At 31.9% G+C, this 13,298-nt stretch overlaps 1 protein-coding gene across 6 annotated transcripts in view; it reads left to right on the top strand.

Annotated features, from left to right (window-relative positions):
- Positions 1–13,298, top strand: part of COL24A1 (collagen type XXIV alpha 1 chain) — a 375,093-nt gene that overhangs the window by 297,203 nt on the left and 64,592 nt on the right. For all 6 annotated transcript variants that reach the window (XM_079139420.1, XM_079139419.1, XM_079139418.1 and 3 more), the window contains 7 exons: positions 792–899; positions 5,997–6,050; positions 6,320–6,373; positions 7,003–7,059; positions 8,985–9,038; positions 12,677–12,730; positions 12,841–12,894. In XM_079139420.1, the coding sequence (XP_078995546.1) occupies positions 792–899; positions 5,997–6,050; positions 6,320–6,373; positions 7,003–7,059; positions 8,985–9,038; positions 12,677–12,730; positions 12,841–12,894 (435 nt within the window). The remainder of the gene's footprint in view (positions 1–791; positions 900–5,996; positions 6,051–6,319; positions 6,374–7,002; positions 7,060–8,984; positions 9,039–12,676; positions 12,731–12,840; positions 12,895–13,298) is intronic.

Here is a 13,298-nt window from a genome sequence, read left to right as displayed (position 1 = left end):
TCAGAATTTTGGAAGAGTAGAAGAGATAATTTTAAAAAATAAATAAATGAATGAAGTTTTAGTTGCATTCATGCCCGTGAAAATAATACCAATATTAAAGTCTCTCTCATCATATTATATCTAAAATCAGCATTGAGGCTCATGGTGTAGCTTAGCAGTAGGGCATTTGCCTAGCATGCATAAAGCCCTGGGTTTGAGCCCCAGCACACCACACACACACACACACACACACACACACACACACACACACACACACACACACCTTTACCTTTTCTTTTGTGTCTTTCTGATATCAATAACAGGACAAGTTGGTTCCCATGTTCAGAAAATGAATAAATATAATTAATATTGTTTAAAAGCTGTTGTATTTTGGTGCTAAAAAAGGGCCAGTCAGTGTAATGGGAAACAGAAGGAAACCAGTTTTCAGAATAATTTAAAAAGGATATTAAAAAAAAATACAGATTTTGAACATATGTGTTCAGACAGACATATGCAACAAAACTTAAAATAAAAAAGTTGGTTGTTTGGAATTCAACATGAACACCAGATTTTGCCTGATTAGTTGGTCAGATTTATCCTCTTAATCTTCTTTTTCTAAAATTACTTTTATTTTTCAAATAACTTGTATGGTGGTAGTATGTTATTATTGTTAGGGTCTGAATACTGTTAAAACAAAGTAGCAACAGAATTTTATTGAGTATCCTCTGGATTTTCAACTATATGATATAGTTAATTAATCTAAGTATAAATTTGTTTTTTCTTACATTCTCTCATACTAATGTTTTCCACAGGGCGATAAAGGACAAGTAGGACCCACAGGAGAAGTTGGAGGCAGAGGTGCTCCTGGACAAATTGGGGAAAGTGGTCCTAAGGGTGCCAGAGGAACTAGAGGTGCTGTGGTCAGTATTTGATTTGTTTCCAGAACTGAAACAAAACTGTGGGTGGAAAAGAAATGTATCCATGCTCTTAAAGCTTCATCCCTTGATTAACTTTACAGAGAAGGCAATAGTTCCATTGAAAATAATCTATCTCCATGGGATGTGGAGAATTGTAAGCATTCCACAGTACTTAAATGGCTTAGTGGTTTCTGGACATGAAAAAGGAAAGGGGAAAAAACTGAAAATGGAAATAAAATAAGAAATGAGGTTTTTTTTTAAAAAAAAATTAGATTATAACTCCTAACCCAAGTAGGAAAGTTTATATGACTAGCACTTAAAATCAGAATTTAATATCTGTATAAAATTATGCTGTCGTGGTTGACAAATTGCTTTGAAAATTAGGTTTACTTGAAATAGTTTCTTTTTTTTTTCTATGCTTGGATTCCTCATGCTTTATCTGCAGCTTATTTTTCTAACTAGCTGTGATAAATCTCTGTAACATCTCTATCTTAATCTTTTGCCCAATGTTGGGAATGAGTGTAGCACAATACTTCTGAACCTAAAATAGCAAAATTATATTGCTGATATATTTTGGACCTATTTCACAAAGTCACAGCATGAAAGAGATGCAAAATATCTTTTTAAATGTTCAAATTCAGTCTCCTGATGTTTCATAAACTTACAAAATTTGAGTGTATTTCCTTGTCTCCATTTAAATGTAATCAGTGCTGGACTCTGCCCAGGCCTTTTGGAGACCATTATGTAATCCATTTGTTGTTGAGGAAGCCTCTGGCTCATCCTAAGTGTTCCATTACTTACTGACATCTTACAACCCTAGGCCTTTCTTCCTTTTATTTAGTTTAATATTTCTCTGTCTTTGACCTATATGTTAAAAGCATTATATAATGTGATTAATTTTTAAGAAGCATAAAAACTGATACATCCAAAGAATATTGCCTTCAAAGTAGGTTCCTACTTTTAATATTATTCTGTAAAAGTATTTACTTTTATAATTTTGACACATATTCCCAAACTACCCTCCAAAGAGGTTTTACCAAATTTACATTTCTACGACAGTGTTTCACTTTAACCCATCTGGTTTTTGCCAGCTGGATAAATGAAAAAATTATATCTCATTTTTATTTCTTATTTACATTTCCCTGGGTTGGGGATATAGCTCAGTTGATAGAGTGCCTGCCTCACATGCATAAGGTCCTGGGTTCAAACCCTAGCACCACAAAACAAAAAAAGAAACTACATTTTCCTGATTACAATAAGTAACTTGTACTTTTTCCCCCTGGAAGTTGTCTGTTTATAGATACTCTACATGTTTTCTATTAGGTTGTTGCCTTGATTTTATATATCTTATGTACCTTAAATATTAATATAGTTTTGTTGAGTATGCTGTAAAATGTATTACAGTGTATCTACTTCTGCTATTTATCTTTTAATTTTGTTTATGACATCTTTAAATAAAACTTTTTAATTTTTACATTGTCAAGCTTCTTCCTCTACAGTTTTGGGGTTTTATTTCTTCCCTACCGGAAGTGTATAAAAATATTCTTCCATGTTGTTATCCTAATGCTTTTATATCTTTTATTTTAAGTCTTTGAGGCATAGAATTTGTTTATTTTTGGTATGTGAATTGTAGATGATAAATTTTCTTCTTTTCAAGTTGATACATAGCAGTCACAATTTTATCAATTGAACAGTTGACTTATTTCTCACTTCTGAAATACTACCTTTATCATAAACTCAACTCTCAAATAGTCATTGGTTTGTTTTCATCTCTCAAACTGATAGTCTGTTTTGGGGTCTATACTGTATTGTTTGATTTACTATATTATTATAGTATCTTTTGTGATCTGTTAGAGTAAACACTCCATAACTGGTTTTCTCTTTCACATGAACTTTAGAATCAGTAAATCAATTTCCTCTGATATTGAAATTTTTTGTAAAGAAACTACGTCTTTTCGTTTACTCATACCTTCTTATACATCCTTTGAGAAAATTTTGTATTTCCTTTACTCTGTTCTTACAACTCTCTTTTAGGTTTTTCCTTAGTTTTTCAATGAATTTTATTCTCATTGTTAATATATTTTTTCTATCATTTGGTAAAAAATGATTTTCATATTTTGATCTCATATCCATTTTAAGGAACTTAGGTAATTCTTATGGATTCTTTAGGTAAATAATAATATCACATTCCTTTATTTATTTTCTTATTACATTGCAAAAAACTCCTAGAATAGCAGTGAATAGAAATCACTGTAAGGAAAACCTTGCTCAGTGCCTGTTTTTAGTAAAAATACTTCTACTGCCTCATTTTCAAGTGTTCTTTGCAATTTTTTTTTGGAACACACTCATTACTTTAAAGAAATTCCTTTTTATTCTTAATCAGAGATTTGATCACAGGAAATGTTTTCTTAAATGCTTTTATAACATTTATTTAGATAATCCAGGCTTTCTTTCCTTTGTTAATATAAGGAGATTTATTAGTGAATTTCCAAAAGTTGAGTCAACCATAGATTCCTAGAATAAATCTTACTTAGGTATGTTTGTATTATTCTTTTACTGTTACTGGATCCAATTTTCTATTTTTATTTAAGAGTTTTAGTTTCATTTACTTCATTATCTTAAGAATTTTGCAGGAGCCAGGCAAAATGGCATATGCCTGCATTCCCAGTTAATAGGGATTCAAAGGTAGGAGGATCACTTGAGCCAGGAGTTTCAGACCAACTTGGACAACATAGCAAAACACTACCTTTAAAAAAAAAAAAAAAAAATGCATCTATATTTGTAAGCTATTTAGGCCTTTAGGTTTTTTTCTTTTTCTTAAAGAAAAGTATCTTTAATTGACTTTAAAGAGTTGAATAAGTTTTATAAAATGGTTTTCTACATTTTTCTGTGTTCTGTAATGGTTTAAAACCATCTTCTCTTTCAATTTCTCATTATCTTCCATCTTCCTATCATCTGTTCTTCCAACTTCCCATTAAAACAATCTGGACTGGATATTATTTTATTACTAGTAGATCTTTGACCATCTTTTCAAATTTTCTTCTTGAATAAATTTTTTGAAATTCTTTCTATATATATTTTCAAGTTTAGGTGAAATTTGTGTTTGCTTTCTTCTTATATCTAAAATTTTAGAAATGGGGGTATAGCTTAGTGATAGAGTGCTTGCTCAGCAGGTGCAGAGCCCTGGGATTGATTCCCAACACTGCAAAAAATTAGAATACAAAAAATTTCTTTTCTTGAGGTTATTTCCTTATTTTCTTTCCTGATATCATTTTATTGTGTCTACTCTTATTTCTTGATCATACTTGCTAAAATTATTAGTCAGTTCAAAGAGTCTACTTTGTCACTCTACTTTTTTTCTATTTTTTTTGGTTTGTTTGTTTTTGTTTTTGTTTTTTTGCAGTATTGGGACTTGATTCCAGGGGGGCACTCTACCACTGAGCTCCCTCCCTACCCTTTTAAAAAATATTTATCTTGAGACAGGGTCTTTCTAAGTTGCTAAGACTGGCCTCGAACTTGTGATCTTCCTGTCTCAGCCTCCTCAGTTGCAGGGTTTAGTTTTCTATTTTAATAATAATTTGTGCTTTAATTTTACCTTCTTTCTTCTCTTTTTTTAAAAATCTTTTTAGATGTAGATAGGCCTTTATTTCATTCATTTATTTATATGTGGTGCTGAGAATTGAATCCAGTGCCTCACACATGGTAGGCAAATGCTCTACCTCTGAGCCACAACCCTAGTCCTTTATCTTTTCTTTTTTCTGAACTTTTATGTATCTTGTGGAATTAAATGTTTAATTCTATTTAATTTCTTTGAGGCCTGTTACATACTATAACTTTTATATACTATTGTAAGGACTACATTTTTTTTTTGTAAGTACAGTGTTCTTTGTATTTCCATTAGATGAAGCTTGTTTACTGAATCACTCAACTCCTTATAGCTCTCTTACTTTTTTTCTCACTTTTTGATTCATTGATTTCTGAAAGAGGTTATTGAGGTCTTCCCACCCACTTACTTTTTTTAGAGGTTGCATATTTCGAAGATATATTCTTAAATACCATATGCCTCATATTTTCTTTGAGTCACACATTTTATTTTTCATTGTAGTGGCTCCTATCTGCCCATACTTAGAGTCTACAACAACCTTTAGTAATACTTGCTTTTCTTGCTACAGTTCTCACACTTACATTTAATCTCTAGAAAATTTGGCTACCATCAGATACTCAACACAAACAAGGAAGTAAAAAGACCTTCGGACTTCTTTCCCCAATTAGTAAACCTGACCCTAAACTGCTTCTTTAATCTCTTGATTTCAGAGTTTGAAACTTCCTTGAGACCATTTGCACATCTCCAACAATTTTTTTTCTTTGTTTATTTTCAGTCCTGTTTTCATGTCTCAAATTTTGGTCCACAGATGATGTTTACTTATCTTCTGGCATTGTTATTACAAATAAAAATAAATAAATAGACCTCTCTCATTTTCAGAATCATTATTTTTGCTTTTTTCAATGTCTATCTTTTCACTACATTAAGGGCAATGATTGATTAGTCTTTAATTTGTATGGTTTTCTCATCTACAAAATACTGATAATAAGAAATCATAGGATTACTATCACACCCAAGTCATCATTATCTGTTTTAACAACTTTGATCAAAACTAACACCTATTCATCAAAGTATATGAAACCATCAATAAGTATGTAGAGTTCTCTTACACATAAACATTATGTAAAAACTCTCAGACTTCACTTTCCAATATTTAGTGATGCACAATCACCACAAACTTCAAGAGATACAAACATTTCCAAGAATTTTCTGGGGACCATCGGTATTCTGATAACTGGAAGCATTTCTTTTAATATGATTAAGAACATTCATACCAGAAGCAAACATTTTTTTATGGAACTTCTGTGATTCAGATGAAAATAAAAGACAAAAGTTGGGGTGTGTGTGTGTGTGTGTGTGTGTGTTTTCCCATTTCAAACTAGGTAGGCTGTCATCATGAAAATCTAAAGGTAAAAATTGAAATAATAGGAATATAAGTTTAATGATTTAAACAAACATCTATTTTCTCTCTCACTAATATTTTCTTTTATTTTTAGGGCCTTTTAGGACTGATGGGACCTGATGGAGAGCCAGGAATTCCAGGATACAGGGTAAGCATTTCTCATTAAGAAGATACATGTACACACACACACACACACACACACACACACGCACTTATATGAAAGATGACATTCCAAATATGGAAAGTAAGATTAAATATTCCTGATAAACCTTTCTAAGATTTAGTTCTAATCCTCCTATGGAGTGAATCCTATTTTCATATTTATAATAGCACAATGTCTAACAGCATGGGCTTGTGGCATTAGATAGAGCATATACAAATGACATAGAAAATATCTGCTTACTCGTCTTTTTATAGGGCCAGCAAGGTCCACCAGGACTCTCTGGGCTGCCGGGACCTAAAGGAGAAAAGGTGTGTTCACGTACCGATATTTTAACTCTTAAGTAAGATGTTGAATTTATTAAATTTTCGGAAAGAATGCATGGAAATATTTTCAAGGGATAGGAGAACCACTTTTCAAGTTAGAAATTCTGCAAACTCCAGAAGATCATAAATATCAAGGAGCTAAAATTTAAATAAATTATTAAGATATCTTCTGTGTGTTATTTCAATATTAGAGTGAAATAATATACATGAAATGCTTTGTGAGCTATAATCTTATAAAAGTAAGATTAATTACTTATTGAAAGAGATTGTGAGACTCTAGATTACATGAATTATTATAGTACATTTATATTAAAATAATTTAGAGGAGTTGGGAATAATTAGTACTCTTAATTTATGATATCATTAAAATTTGGCACATTGAGGAAATTCCTAACATGCTTCTTATGTAATTAAAACAGATTAATACTTTCAAGAGGAACCATGTAAAAGTTAAAACTGTGTATGAAACATTATATGATTACATTACATTTTCCACCTTAAAAAGATAAAATCAAACTGCATATTTTCTAACTTACTAAAAAATTATGGACTGTGTATTTATAAAGGTAATTTTATTAATTTGCTTGGTTAATAAATCATTATTTTCATTTTAGGGTTACCCAGGAGAAGATAGCACAGTTCGAGGACCACCTGGGCCTCGAGGTGAACCAGTAGGTCTTTTTCTAAAATTATCTTGACACCTCAAGATGAAATACAGTAGTAGATTCACAATAGCAATCTCATCTTTTCAAAGAGTTTTATTTTTGCTAACTTTGCAAGGTGCTTTAAATAGAAGAGCAGTCTTAACTATCATGAAATCTAAATATTGTGGAAGTCTTAGATATGAAAAAAAAAAAAGCAGGTCAAGAACCTTTTCCCAATATATAGGTTTAAGATGGTAACTTCCAAAACCTAACTTTCAACATTGAATGCATGGCAACTTTATACAGAAATTGTCCAAAACTTACATACTCTCTGTACTTTTAAAGTAAATATTTCCTTAATTATCAAATTCATGTTGACTTCTAAAGTATTAAAAAATCTAAACTATACTTTTGATAATAGTTAAGTGGGTTCCAAATTCTTATAACCAGTTATTAGAGCCAATAATCTTTAAAGACCATGGATCTATAAATAGTCTTCTAATTAAGCATTGTAAGAACTAATTGTAACCAGTTTTTGAAAAGTAGCTACTATAGCTTTGATTACCTGAATAAATCTCTATATTCATGTTTGACTAAAACAATGTCTAATAGACATATGAAAAAGAAATGGGGACAATAAAAATGCTTAGAAATAAGTATAATTGGTTTTATTTTCATTTACACATAGTGTCACTTAAAATAAAAGAGTCCCAAGGCATAATATCAGAATATGTGGTTACTCCTGATATTTCAATTTGGTTCTTTGACCACAAAAGTTACACTTTGTTTTAGAAAAAGGAAATACTCTAGAATTTTTTATTAAATCAAGCCATCTCACATAGAGGTGAATGTCTCTGTACAAATATATAACTTTCTTTATCAAATATAATTTAGTCTCTCTAAACCACTAAGAGATAAATGATGCAAAAATTTAAAAGCAAATAGAAAAAATGACAAATGGAATATCATAACCCTTTCTTTTACACAGATTTAGGTTTGCCAGGATCAAAGAATGTCAGCCACTCTATAATAGAAACTTATGTATTAAAAGACTAACACAACTATGTTGGTTTTATCTAACAGAAATGAGACAGACATAAACCTAAACTAAGAATATACCAAATAACTAAAGCAGAATCAGAGATTACTGTCTTTACATTATGCCTATCAACTTTATCTACATAGGAATAAGATTAAAATTCTCAATGCTTCATAATAAATTATATGACTTTTCCAACTAATTTCAATTTAAGTTTCTGTTCATATGTTCAATTTAATGCTACTGTGTGATAACTAATGTATTTTAGAAGACATAATTTGATAGTTTATTATATAAAATTTTTACATTAAAAATATTTAGAAAAAGTTAAGAAATCTAAGTCTATTACATTAGTTTCTGCCTTGAGTATTAAAGTTTATGAGTGTAATTATTATTAGGCCAAATGATGCCTTGAGAATTAAAAACTTCACAGATTAAAGAATAAAACCTAGAGTTTCTGATGAAGAAGGTAAAATGGGATTAATTATTTACTATTTTTAAAAGATCATTTAAATATAATCTTATGTAATCTATGGAATTAAGTTAAATGGCTGAACAGCCCTGTTAAATCTTTTTCAATCAGTTTAACCTTAAGCAAAAATGCTAATTATTTTGGCATCATTTATAGAATACTATACTTATCTAAAAAATCATATTTTTAATTGGAATTGTTTTCTCAATATTTTTTCCTTACAGAATCTTATAAGATTTTTTTTATCTAATTCGGTGCTTAGCACATTTTAATATTATTGGTGTCATTGAAATTCAATCTTTTGATTAGTTAGTGGAACAAAACAAATTATTATACATTGGAGTTTATATTTTGGGCAAAGGAATTAACTACACTAATTGTATTGTCTGCATTCGTGGATGCAGCTATGAAATTGACCATTTTTGTGTGGGGTCACTGTAGGGTCCAATGGGGGAACAAGGAGAGAGAGGAGAGCCTGGAGCAGAGGGATATAAGGTAATTATTCTTGGTTATACACTGTGTTTCTAAATTTAAATAGGCTTCTCTGTAGTTCTACTTAGTTTCAAATAAAAATAAGCACTTTTGAGATGATTATCAGCATCTTAAATTTGTAATCCTAGAAATCTAACTCTTTCAACTTTGTTACTTTTTCTTAGAATCATCTTGTTTCTTCCCTCTGCTGCTTTTTTTTTTCATCATTCAGATCTCAGCTGAAATGTCCCTGGCTGAGAGGCCTTCTCTAACTGCCCTATTTTAAATAGATACATAATGATCATTTTGTATCCCTACCTAAAACTGATTTGTAGCTCACTTTTGATCATATTACCTGGTAACTTCCCTGACTTGCAGTACTGTTATTTTAACACTTTCTTGTGCATTTGTTTCTCTGTTTATTATCTATTTTCATCCACCCAAATATAAGATTTATGACAGTAAGAATCTTGTCTTTTTCTCATTATTATACTCCCAATTTCTAGAACACAAAGTTCCTGGCATATATTAGGAATTCAGTTAAGAATTATCAAAAGGGTGGATAAATATCTTTGTACTCTAAAGACTTACATCAATTCTTAACCTCTTCGACTTCTTAGAAAGATTTTGTAAAACCAACTTCATCAACTAAAATTAGCTGTGTGTAGAACTTATTCAACATGTTTTTTTAGAATCACATTGGTATTTGCCTCTATCAAGCATATCTGACTTTTGTAGTTTAGCTCAAACTCCCCTTTCCCCTGAGACTCCCCTTTCCCCTGATACTCTCCTTTCCCTGACCCACTCTGTAATCTTTCCCTCTTGTATAGTTCTCCAATATTGTTTATGTGTCATTCAATACAAGTATTTTACCATTTACTGTTGCTTTTGTGTTGTTATTGTTGCTAATTGCTTTTTAATTTGCTCCCTAGTTTGGATATGACTCCTTTCCTGTAAAATATTTGGTTATGAACCCCATACATAGTAGTCTTAATAATAAATTGATAAGTTAATTATCTAGCTCATCCCTTTCTCAATATAAAATTTCTGTGATCATTTTTGAAATGCAGAATTAGATTAGCCAGACTGAATGGACAAACTGTAACTCTATCATTATTAAACTCATTTTCTCAATCCATCTTTTGATTGAATTATTTCAGTAACTTTCTAACTATATTCTCTGACCCCAGTCTGAGCCTTCTCAAATCCATTCCCCACTTAATTTGTTCTGTCACATGAGTCTCTATGTATTTTCCATGCTTTCCCTGACAGAATATTCTCACTTGACTACCCAAAACACTCATTCTTCAAGCTTGAGCTTATCATCAGTTCCATTATAAAATTCTCTCCAAGTTTCCCTTGACAGTGTAACTCATCCTCCCACTAATATGACCAGACAAAAGTCACCATTTCCCATAAGCTCTTTTGCATGATTTTATAACATTTACTATAGCACAGTTAATTTTGACCATAACATAAAAATGGTCATTGTCAGTTTTTATTGGGATGAATGGGAATGATTACAGTGATGCTCTTAGACAGACAGATTGTTTTGGTGAGATTTGTTCAGACTTCACAAAGCCAAGAGAACCAAGTGGCTATGCTGGGATCATTCTGAAAAGGTCTCTGTTCTACTACAGACAAGAGTGGTAGAAAAGTCATAATTAGTTATGATAGTTCTGGTTTTTGTGGTTTACTCATATGTGTATTCTCACTTCCTATTAAAACTCCAGCTTTTCACACCACTTCTCACCCAGATCCTGTTGATGTCACCACAAGGACTCATATTCATTTGTACCTTGTCCCCCACTTGACTGTCCTGATGCTGTTACTTGCCGACACTACTCATGTTTTACTTCTAAGGGTCATGTACAATAATGGTTTTCTCTTTAGTGTGGCCATGTAATAGATAGTAAACCTTCTAAACTAGCATTTGTTTCTTGCCACTGTTACTTTCTTAAATGGGATTCATGTTCTTTATCAGGAAGTTGAAACTTAAAATTTAATTGCCTTACTGAATGCAAACAAAAAAGGCTTCCATTGACCTTCCTGTGAGAATATTGTTATCCTTTGTATGCAACCTTTTCTTCTTCTAGCCCAAAAAGAGGAGATGAGCCTCCTAATTGTGTAAGGCATTCTTTCTATAACATACAGGGAGTAGGAAGAAAGGAATCAGTGAAGAGGACGGTAAAGAAGGGGATAAAAGAAATTTCCTGCAAATTCTTCAATCATAACTTTCATTTGACATGTCCCTAGGTTGTTGCTAGTTTATATTTACACAGTTGAAAAGGAAAATGTGATAGGTCAGCATTCCTTCTTAGAAAACATAGAATGATGACAGATTACTGAATGTCAGAGTCATTTGATATTTCTTGGTATTACATACGGTAACTACTTCCAGTCTTCAGCCCATTGTCTCTTGTCCAAATGGCTATGAACCTAGTTTATAAAAATGGGGACCAATATGAACTTCCACAGGGAGAACAGGTTGAAAAGAACAACTTGTTCTTACGCTTTTTATTTCTTTAGGTATTGGCTATACAATTGGCCTCTACTTCCACAGTTTCAACCAACCACAGATTGAAAACATTCTTTTTCAAAAAATTCGCATCTGTACTGGATGCAGATAGACTTTTTTCCTTGCGATTATTCCCTTAAAATTCTAATAGTTTGACAACTATTTACATGGTATTTACATTACATTACAAGTTACAAATAATCTAGATATGATTTAAAGTTAATGGGAGGATGTTCACAAGTTATATGTAAAAACTACATCTTATATAAGGAATTTGAGCATTCTTAGATTTTGGATCCTGGAACCAGTCCCCATAGAATATCCAGGAATGGTCATGTTAGTTTCCTAAATTACCACCAAATGGATGGTTTCAAACAACAGAAATCTTTTCTCTCAATTCTAGAGAGCAGAAATCCAAAATTGAAGTGTGGGCAGTGTACACTCCCTGCCTTCCAGAAGCTCTAGGAGAGTCCTCTCTGCCTCTTCCAGCTGTGGGTAGCTGTCAGCATTCCTATAGCTGCATCATTGCAGTCTCTTCCTTTGTCTTCTCTGGACCTTTTCCCCTGTCGTCTGTCTTCTTCTGTGTCTGTCACAAGGCTACTCATTAGTGAATGTAGGGCCCACGTATGTAATCCCACATATGGGACATAGACATCTTTTGGGAGGCTATCATTCAACCTAGAACGTTAACTCAAATCAAAAACAAAAACAGAACTCTATACTTGTTCATTATAATATATCATTTTCATCATAATATCTAGCAGCTATTACATTCTTCCCCATTTTCAAGAATTATAATCTCCCAGGAGCAGTGATGCATCCCTGTAATCCCAGCGGCCTGAGGATCGTGAGTTCAAAGCCAGCCTCAGCAAAAGCCTTGCACTCAGCAACTCATTGAGACCCTGTCTCTAAATAAAAATACAAAATAAGGCTGGGGATGTGGTTCAGTGTCCTTGAGTTCAATCCCCAGTACCAAAAAAAAAAAAAAACAAAACAAAACAAAACAAAAAAAAAACAATTATAATCTCTATAATATTTAAATTGAGTTTGCAACACTTCACTGCCATTTTAAATTAATTGTACCCTCTTATCTAAGTTACATGTCTCAAAATTGCTCTAATAATATATTATTCTCTATTCCTAGGGTCATGTGGGTATACCAGGACTAAGAGGTGCCACAGGACAACAAGGGCCCCCAGTATGTTTTGAAGGCATTCTTTGTAATTCTGGCATTTTAAAAAATTAATATCAAAATAACTTATTAACTCTCTGCTTTATATGTAATTTCTGTTTTGGTTCCCATTAAAGGGCGAGCCAGGTGACCAAGGTGAACAAGGACCAAAAGGAGAGAGAGGATCTGAAGTAAGTTGAAATTGCTTAAGACAATTTGTAACATTTATTATTTGTTAGCTTTAGAAAGCAGAGGTACAAGGAGGTCCTTTTAATTATAATTCAAATAATCATTCATCTTCCCAGATCTGGGATCACTGTAAGCCTTTAATAGGGTGTCTGTTAATAATTATACTAAACATGATTATTGATTGATTTATGTTTTGACTGTTAGCCAAATTTTGTCTTACTAGCAGCCTCATCCAGCTCTGTGAAAATTGCCTAAGATTGTCTGAAATTACTAGACTTTTTGACATTTCAAACAGAAATACCTGCATTATGGAGTGAAAAACTATCAGTCAAACCTATTTAGTTGTTGTAAAGGTTTTAAGGAAAAAAAAATTATTCAGTAATACTTGTGAAAGCATCTTAATGAA

The sequence above is a fragment of the Sciurus vulgaris genome (genome assembly GCF_902686455.1).
Source record: "Sciurus vulgaris genome assembly, chromosome: 1".
NCBI classification, from domain to species: domain Eukaryota; kingdom Metazoa; phylum Chordata; class Mammalia; order Rodentia; family Sciuridae; genus Sciurus; species Sciurus vulgaris.
The sequence above is the reverse complement of the archived record's forward strand: the minus strand, read 5'-3'. Positions and strand labels throughout refer to the sequence as shown.